This window comes from Bison bison, unplaced genomic scaffold, assembly GCF_000754665.1.
Source record: "Bison bison bison isolate TAMUID 2011002044 unplaced genomic scaffold, Bison_UMD1.0 scf7180017864254, whole genome shotgun sequence".
NCBI lineage: Eukaryota > Metazoa > Chordata > Mammalia > Artiodactyla > Bovidae > Bison > Bison bison.
In genome coordinates this window covers 1,183,982-1,193,703 of record NW_011494826.1, presented here as the reverse complement: position 1 = coordinate 1,193,703, position 9,722 = coordinate 1,183,982, and the positions used below count along the sequence as shown (strand labels likewise).

Below are 9,722 nucleotides of genomic sequence, written 5' to 3'. Positions count from 1 at the left end.
AGGGGATGACAGAGGATGAGATGGCTGGATGGCATCACTGACTTGATGGACATGAGTCTGAGTGAACTCCAGGAGTTGGTGATGGACAGGGAGGCCCGGCGTGCTGCGATTCATGGGGTCACAAAGAGTCAGACATGACTGGGCGACTGAACTGAACTGAACTGATTCACTGATAGTAAAGTATAAATCTTGATAAGTTTTACATTTGCACTCTTTATCATCTAATAATTCCTCTCAGATATATATACTCCACACTCCTGCAACATATAAGTAGAAATCCATATTAAACCAACAAAAATAAGGGGTACCCAGTGAAACTGTATTTAAGATGAACAATGAATAATTCTTTTAGTTGGCCTCAAATTCAAATTTAATTTGGTCTCGTGTATTTTATCTGGCAATCCTCCAAAAAGACAGGAAAAAGTGTTCATAAAACATGGTTTATAACAGCAATATCTGGAACCCACCTAAATTTTCATGAGGAAATAATAAACTATATTCACACAGTGGAATATTAGGAAATAATGAAAATAAATGAATTACAGCTATGAGAAATAATATAAATGAATCTCAGAAACACTATTAAGCTTAAAAAGCAATTCAAAGACTATGTATTAGAAATTGCAACACCATTATAAAGCTCAAAATCAACCACAAGTAAACAATATATTGTTTAGAGATCTGAACACGTGATAAAATATTTACAAGAGAATGAGAAACAAAATAAGGTAGTTGTTATTAAAGTAATGGCAGAGGCAGGAGAATAGAGGAGGAAAGGTGTTGGTCACGTTCCAGTTCCTATACATGTAGAAGGTACACAGGTATTCATATACCTGCTATGCGTCTTATTCAGACATGTTACATAAGTTTTTCTATAATGTGTATTACATAACTTTTTAAAAAAAAAGATGAATGATAAGGAAAGTTACAGAGAGCCCTTATACTTTTAGGATAACTCTCCAAAAGCATAAGAATAGCATGACTTGCAATCACAGAAATAGTGAAAGATACAAAATATTACTTGATAGCCAGTTCCTGAGAGATGCTAGAAGGTGGAATGTACAAAGAAGACAGATTCAGCCATGGTGCTGGAGAAGACTCTAGAGAGTCCCTTGGACACCAAGGAGATCAAACCAGTTAATCCTAAAAGAAATAAACTCTTGAATACTCATTGGAAGGCCTGATGCTGAAGCTGAAGCTCCAATACTTTGGCCACCAGACTCCCAACAGCTGACTCATTGGAAAAGATCCTGATGCTGGAAAAGATGGAGGAGAAGCGGGGAAGTGGGGGGCGGGCCGACAGAGGATGAGATGGTTGGATGGCATCACCAACTCAATGGACATGAGCTTCAGCAAACTCTGGGAGATAATAAAGGACAGGGAAACCTGGCAGTAGTGCAGTCCACGGGGTCAAAAAAAAAAAAAAGACACGACTTAGCGACAGAACACAACAAAATCAGATACAGTACTTTTTGCTAAGTAATGTGCTAGACTGTGGTGGTGGTGGTGGTGGTGGTAGTGGGTATATTTACAAGAGCTTCTCAAGAGTGAAGGGTGTTAAGGCTACAACCAGAGAGCCACACATTAAGCACGGGTATTATAGCCTACAAGAGAGTAAGTCCAGTTTGCGTGGGTTTGTGCTCAGTCACTTCAGTCATGTCTGACTCTGCGACCCTATGGATTATAGCCCGCCAGGCTCCTCAGTCCATGGGCTTCTCCAGGCAAGAATACTGGAGTGGGTTGCCATGCCCGCCTCTGAAGTCCAGTCTACTTCTCAGTAAACCCTCTTTGGATCCTATTTCTACGTGGCAGTGGTTGAGGTTGGGAGATGTTCCTTTTTAGGTGTGAAAGTTGACTTCTCACCCTAGGATCACTTTATTTATTTATTTTTTGCAAGAGTCTGCACTGCGCTTAGTCACTCAGTCGTGTCCGACTCTTGCGACCCCCATAGACTGCAGCCTGCCAGGCTCTTCTGTCCATGGGATTCTTCAGGCAAGAATACCGGAGTGGGTTGCGATTTCCTTCTCCCCTAGGATCACTTTAAAGGGGAGAGATGGTAAGTGTAATAATGATTGGTAGAAGGTATAATACAGACCTAAATTCCTTCTTTGGCTCACAGGTCCCCTGAGAAGTAAACTTATTTACTGAAATTAATCACGCCCACGTTACTTCCCCAAGAGATCTGAGGTCCTGAGGCAAACGGTTACGCAGGCGCAGAACACACCGCGAAAGCTTGGGTAGATCCGGCTGGAGGTGGAGTTGAAACGGCCGGAAACGCGTCACGGAGGGCGTGTGCGTCAGGTCGTAGGAGGTGGGGCTCAGAGCCTCGTTTCCTCGGCTACCACCGGCAGCTACCCTGAGCGTGGCGTGCTTGCTTTGCAGACATGGGGACTCCTTCAGGTTTGAAGGACGACTGCGAGGCACTGCTCAGCCGCTTCCAGGAGATGGATAGCGTGCGCTTCGAGGACTTCGCTGAGCTCTGGAGAAGTATGAAGTTCGGAACCATCTTCTGGTGGGTGTTTCTTATCCCGCCTATCTCTGTGCTCAGGGGCGGTGTAACAAGTTTCTTCCTTCCCTTTCTCTTTGCGGCACCTGGGAAGGGCTGAGGAAAGTGGCAGTCTGAACACTGCCTTCGTCTCTTCTGGGCCGTCATCTATGCTTGGCTACGCATTTTCCCTGGCCGATTTCGTTGGCTTGGGTTTCATCCATCCATTTTGGGGCCTCCTCCCAGATAACGTATACCTCTACCTGGCCGCCCTTCTGAACTCTTCTACCTCCACTACCCTGATCGAGATCACCGTCGCGTGCCCTCCCTCTAGTCTTGTTTTCTTAGAACTCCATGTTTGAAAACAAACACACAAGCAAAGACAAAACCCTGCATGATTGAATTCATTTTTCATACAGCCGCTGAACTTGTAAAGTGCAGATTTGATCATGTCACGGCCTATCATACCACCCTTAATGGTTTCCGTTGCCTCTGAGTACAGCTCAAATTCCCTAACAAGGTTGGCAACACCCTTCGTGGCTGGCCTTTGCCCAGCGTTGCAGCTTTATCTACCAGCCCACTCCATGGCTCTCTACATGCGTTTCCTCAGTCTGGACCTTTACCCCAGCTGCCTTTGCCTGGCTACCTTATTCTTCATTCAGGGTTAAGCTCTTGTGACAGTTCCTCAGGGAAACATTCCTTAGCCCTTCTGGACTAAATAAAGTGTTCATGCTCTTTTTCTTGTAGCACTTTGTGCTTATTTTATCTCTTGACTTAATCACATTTTAACTGTGTAGTTCAGAAGGCAACTTGCAATCACAGAAATAGTGAAAGATACAAAATATTACTTGATAGCCAGTTCCTGAGAGATGCTAGAAGGTGGAATGTACAAAGAAGACAGATTCAGCCATGGTGCTGGAGAAGACTCTAGAGAGTCCCTTGGACACCAAGGAGATCAAACCAGTTAATCCTAAAAGAAATAAACTCTTGAATACTCATTGGAAGGCCTGATGCTGATGTAGTGTAGTGGTGAGAAGCATGGATTATGGAGCCCCACTCCCTGATTGTGGTCAGCGTCCTCTACTGACTGTGGTAATAACTGCACTCTTAAGTGCTCAAGAAATATTCCTTATTATTATTTAAAATTTTTTTTCCACTAGACTTAGCTCTGTGAGGACAATGACTGGATGGATCTAGTATCCCATTAGAATAGTTAAAATATTTAAAAGGCTAAATTAATAAAATGAATGAGTCTTTGTGACTATAACTCTTATGTTCTGCTGAATAAAATGTGAACATTCTCTTTTTTTCTCCTTGTTGCTGTAAAATAACTACCTGTGTAGTTTGTCCATTGAAGGGGATGGAGAATGGAGAACCGTTTGTTGTACAATTAATGAAAGGAGAGGAACTCTTTTTTTTTTTTTACTGGTACTAAATGTAATGCATTTATAGCTGTATGCAATCCAAAGAACAACTCTGAGATCAGTAATTATCCTTGTTTTATAGATGAGGAAATTGAGATTTTAAAAGGTTAAGTAATTTTTCCATGATCACACAACTGGTAGGTGGTACAGCAGGTATTGAAACCAGTTTGTCTGACTGTTTCTGAAACCCATGATCTTTTTCACTGTAGCCCTCTTGGGAAAAGTGGTGGTTTAGAAAAATTTTGCTATGGTTGCCCCAACTTCCAATTTAATGAAGAAGAAACTAAAATGAGAAAACAAGTAGAGATTATTTAAGGAGTGGTGGATTTTCTTTAGAAATTGCTTTGGTTGCCAGTACTGTAATAGGTAGTTTTCATTCTTGTTCAGTTCGGTCGCTCAGTTGTGTCCGACTCTTCGCGACCTCATGAATCGCAGCACGCCAGACCTCCCTGTCCATCACCAACTCCCGGAGTTCACTCAGACTCACGTCCATCGAGTCAGTGATGCCATCCGGCCATCTCATCCTCTGTTGTCCCCTTCTCCTCCTGCCCCCAATCCCTCCCAGCATCAGAGTCTTTTCCAGTGAGTCAACTCTTCACATGAGGTGGCCAAAGTACTGGAGTTTCAGCTTCAGCATCATTCCTTCCAAAGAAATCCCAGGGCTGATCTCCTTCAGAATGGACTGGTTGGATCTCCTTGCAGTCCAAGGGACTTTCAAGAGTCTTTTCCAACACCACAGTTCAAAAGCATCAATTCTAAAGTGCTCAGCCTTCTTCACAGTCCAACTCTCACATCCATAGATGACCACAGGAAAAACCATAGCCTTGACTAGATGGACCTTTGTTGACAAAGTAATGTCTCTGCTTTTGAATATGCTATCTAGGTTGGTCATAACTTCCCTTCCAAGGAGTAAGTGTCTTATGGCTACAGTCACCATCTGCAGTTATTTTGGAGCCCCCCAAAATAAAGTCTGACACTGTTTCCACTGTTTCCCCATCTATTTCCCATGAAGTGATGGGACCGGAGGCCATGATCTTTGTTTTCTGAATGTTGAGCTTTCAGCCAGCTTTTTCACTCTCCACTTTCACTTTCATCAAGAGGCTTTTTAGTTCCTCTTCACTTTCTGCCATAAGGGTGGTGTCATCTGCATATCTGAGGTTATTGATATTTCTCCCAGCAATCTTGATTCCAGCTTGTGCTTCTTCCAGTCCAATGTTTCTCATGATGTTCTCTGCATATAAGTTAAATAAGCAGGGTGATAATATACAGCCTTGACGTACTACTTTTCTGATTTGCAACCAGTCTGTTGTTCCATGTCCAGTTCTAACTGTTGCTTCCTGACCTGCATACATGTTTCTCAAGAGGCAGATCAGGTGGTCTGGTATTCCCATCTCTTTCAGAATTTTCCACAGTTTATTGTGATCCACACAGTCAAAGGCTTTGGCATAGTCAATAAAGCAGAAATAAATGTTTTTCTGGAACTCTCTTGCTTTTTCAATGATCCAGCGGATGTTGGCAATTTGATCTCTGGTTCCTCTGCCTTTTCGAAAACCAGCTTGAACATCAGGAAGTTCACGGTTCACGTATTGCTGAAGCCTGGCTTGGAGAATTTTGAGCATCACTTTACTAGCGTGTGAGATGAGTGCAGTTGTGCAGTAGTTTGACCATTCTTTGGCATTGCCTTTCTTTGGGATTGGAATGAAAACTAACCTTTTCCAGTCCTGTGGCCACTGCTGAGTTTTCCAAATTTGCTGGCATATTGAGTGCAGCACTTTCACAGCATCATCTTTCAGGATTTGAAATAGCTCCACTGGAATTCCATCACCTCCACTAGCTTTGTTCGTAGAGATGCTTTCTAAGGCCCACTTGACTTCACATTCCAGGATGTCTGGCTCTAGGTCAGTGATCACACCATCATGATTATCTGGGTCATGAAGATCTTTTTTGTAGTATATTCATTACTTAGAGAGCCCAGGCTTTGGAATATAGTGGAGTCTCCTTTGTTACCCTGCTGTTTACATTGGTGAACTTTTTCCCTGCAGAATTGGGAGGAGGAGGAGGGTTACATTTTGCTGTGGTTCTCCAACTTTTTCACCCAAATGTCTCCAGAACAGATTAGGACCCCCTGAGGCTACTGGGGAAAAACTCTATTATATATTAATATGCACATATATTTTTTAATTGAAGTATAGTTGAGTTGAATTGATGCCTTTGAACTGTGGTGTTGGAGAAGACTTGAGAGTCCCTTGGACTGCAAGGTGGTTCAACCAGTCCATCCTAAAGGAAATCAGTCCTGAATGTTCATTGGAAGGACTGATGCTGAAGCTGAAACTCCAATACTTTGGCCACCTGATGCAAAGAACTGACTAATTGGGAAAGACCCTGATGCTGGGAAAGATTGAAGGCAGGAAGAGAAGGGGACAACAGAGGATGAGATGGTTGAGTGGCATCACCAACTCGATGGACATGAGCTTGAGCAAGCTCTGGGAGTTGGTGATGGACAGGGAAGCCTGACGTGCTGCAGTCCATGGGGTCACAAGAATTGGACATGACTGAGTGACTGAACTGACTGACTGATAGTTGAGTTACAGCATTTGCAGTGTAGTGATTCCACAGTCAAATGCATTACAAGTGATCAACCACAAGTTCAGTGACCATCTGGCACTATACAAAATTATTGAAGTATTATTTTTATTGGCTTTATTCCTTATGCTGTATATTATATCCAGTGACTTACTTGTTTTATAACTGGAAGTTTGTATCTTTTAATCCCCTTCACCTATTTTGCCCATCCATCTATCCTCTTCCCCTCTGACATCCATCACCCTGCTCTCTGTTTATATGTTTCAGTTTTATTTCTTGGTTTTTTAGATTCCACACATAAGTGAGATTATGCAGAACTTATCTTTGTCTGACTTATTTCACTTAGCATAATACCCTTTAGTTCAATTTATTTTGTCAAAATGCTCCTGATCTTTGTATTTTATTCTGTAACATTACCATGGTTATTTTAATATATTACATATTTAAAATTCTTAAACCAGTAGTTAGTTGTAACCCTGGTCCTTTAGCTCCCAATTCAGCAGTAAAGTTGATGCTTTTGGAAGATGTGTCAAGAGTATCTAGGGCCTCACTGTAAGAAACACAGCAGAAAATTAGGTCTTTATCCTTGAATCATGAAAGGATCAGGTGTGGAATGCCTGTCCACTTTCTAGCAGCTGCTATTTAAACAAGTATAAATCTCTTCTGTTATTTTTTTTCACAGTCATAATATAGGTTCTTTCTGTTTTCTAGTGGTAGAATGAGAAATTTAGAAAAGAACACGTTTACAAAAGAAGCTTTGACTTTGGCTTGGCGATACTTTTTACCTCCATATACCTTCCAGATCAGAGTTGGTGCTTTGTATCTGCTATATGGATTATATAACATGCAACTGTGTCAACCAAAACAAAAGGTAATATTTGTGAATTGTTTTCCTCCAGCTGAAATATGAAACAGGTGCAATATTTTCATAGCCAACTGATTTTAAAGAGAAATACCAGTGTTTCAAAATTATAATACATTTGTGAAAAACGATTTGCATTTATTAACAATTTTTTTATTCCTCTTGTTTGTAGATTAGAGTTGCCCTGAAGGATTGGGATGAAATTTTAAAATTTCAGCAAGATTTGATAAATGCACAACATTTTGATGCAGCTTATATTTTTAGGAAGCTACGGCTAGACAGAGCATTTCACTTTACAGCAATGCCTAAATTGGTATGTTATCTGAAAGAGATTGGTTTTCAAAATGAGAAATTCTGTTTCATTGTCCGTAAAGTTCCTCAGTCTCCAGAAAGTGGAAAGAGTATTATATAATTTCCAATACTTGAGAAAAGGCTTCTTGGACTTCCCTGGTGGTCCAGTGGTTAAGACTCTGTGCTTCCAATTCAGGGGCCATGTGTTCAATCCCAGGTCTTGGTCAGGGAACTAAGATCTCGACATGCTATGTGGTATGGCCAAAAAAAAAAGAAAAGAAAAAAGATTTCTTAAAGTAGGAAAAAAATATCGGGAATTCCCTGGTGATCCAGTGGTTAGGACTCCTATCACTGCTGAGGGCCTGGGTTCATTCCCTGGTCAGGAAACTAAGATCCTACAAGCTGTGTATCATGGCCAAAAAAAGAAAAGAGGAAAAAATGCCTTCTGCTTACTTTTTTTTGAAAGCAAAATTCAGTCTCTCCTAATAATGCAGTGTTTCTGAATGTTGTCCATTAAGTAGATGGTTAGAAGAAGAAGTAGGTTGGGTATCTGCTTTGCTTATGCCTGTATTCAGACATCAAAGAGGCTACTGAAAGAGAACTAAGGGATTTTAATTCCAGTTAGAGAAAAGTTGAAACTTCCATTAATATATATTTCTTCAGTCTTGTGACACTTTCAGATTCTAGACTGAAAGAGCATTTTAATCAAAAGATTCTAGTTCTGTCAGTTGGCAAATCATGTAACTTCTCTGAATTTGTAAGCATGTGGCCTGGCATCTTAAGGGTTATTTCAAAAGTTGTTTAACAGTCTTTGAAAAATATTTTTTCCAGAGTAAGTATGTACTTACTGTACTTATTTAGTAAGTACATACTTAGAGCTGGGGTTTTTTTTTTTGGTTCATATTTACTTATAGATGATTTTTATTATTGGCTTACTTACTTATTTCAGTATTTAAAATATATCTTTTAAAACATCTATTTTAAAAGACATTATTATTTAGCTGTCATACAGAATGAAGAAAAAAATGCAACGAGCTGAAATTACTGAAGAGTTTAAGGACCCAAATGATCGTGTATTGAAACTTATCACTTCTGATGTATTAGAGGTAAATTTGCTTTTATGTTCTTAAAATTTTTTAAAAACTGTTTTGTTGTTAACTATATATTGAGTTTATACCTTCATCTACTGGACACTGAAAATTTTTCTAATCATAGAATGCTGTTACCTTCTCTCAAGTGTCAGGAATACTATACCCTAAATATATCAAAATTTCTGGAATAAATTTTGAAAGAGTGAGAAATAGATGTAAAAGACTGGACTTGGACTAGGGATATTGGGATTCAAATACTGAAACTACCATTTGTATTTGACTTTAGATATATTATGAAACAAGAATTTAGTGACTTTATTTTTTTTTAACAATGTATGTTCATTTCCTAAGTTCCTTTTTACAACGCTTGAGTAAAAGCCCACTATTATAAAACAAGAATTTAGTGACTTTATTTTTTTAAAACAATATATATGTTTTAACATGAATATATATATGTTTTAACATGAATATATATGTTCATTTCCTAAATTCCTTTTTAACAATGCTTGAGTAAAAACCCACTATTGAAAAGTTTATTTTGATAAAACAAAAATTTGAAGTCAAGAATAATGGATAAGAGTTAAAGTCTTAAAAAAACAGCTTTTCAATCTAATGTATTTCAGTATTTTAAGATGTGCAGTATTCAGGAAAATCTTTTGCATTGATAAATAGTTACAGAGAGTTTTACCTGAGTGGGAAAGTTGCCCCGAGGTTAAAACAAAACCCCACTAAAGGGTTGCAGCCTTCTAATTAGTGATCCGTTCCTTATTTTTAAAGAATAGATTCCTATGTACATAGAAAATGTGTGGAGTTAGTGTGAGCAGGTGGGGGCCTTGTTGTGTTTTTTCATTCCTTTGAGCCTTAGTTTCCTCCTCTTTAATATTATGATTGCAACCCTTATTTCATCCACTTGTAAGAGTTGAGACTAGATTATTCCTGAAGAGTGCTGAGTGTGGCCTATGGCACATAGTAGATGCTTAGTAAAT

General features: G+C 39.7%; 1 protein-coding gene across 2 annotated transcripts in view; it reads left to right on the top strand.

The window, feature by feature from the left end:
* Positions 1–2,289: 2,289 nt before the first annotated feature.
* The window catches only part of SNAPC1 (small nuclear RNA activating complex, polypeptide 1, 43kDa), a 29,947-nt gene continuing 22,514 nt past the window's right edge, over positions 2,290–9,722 (top strand). For both annotated transcript variants that reach the window (XM_010847643.1, XM_010847644.1), the window contains exons 1-4: positions 2,290–2,512; positions 7,204–7,363; positions 7,527–7,667; positions 8,647–8,751. In XM_010847643.1, the coding sequence (XP_010845945.1) occupies positions 2,385–2,512; positions 7,204–7,363; positions 7,527–7,667; positions 8,647–8,751 (534 nt within the window). In that variant the 5' untranslated portion in view covers positions 2,290–2,384. The remainder of the gene's footprint in view (positions 2,513–7,203; positions 7,364–7,526; positions 7,668–8,646; positions 8,752–9,722) is intronic.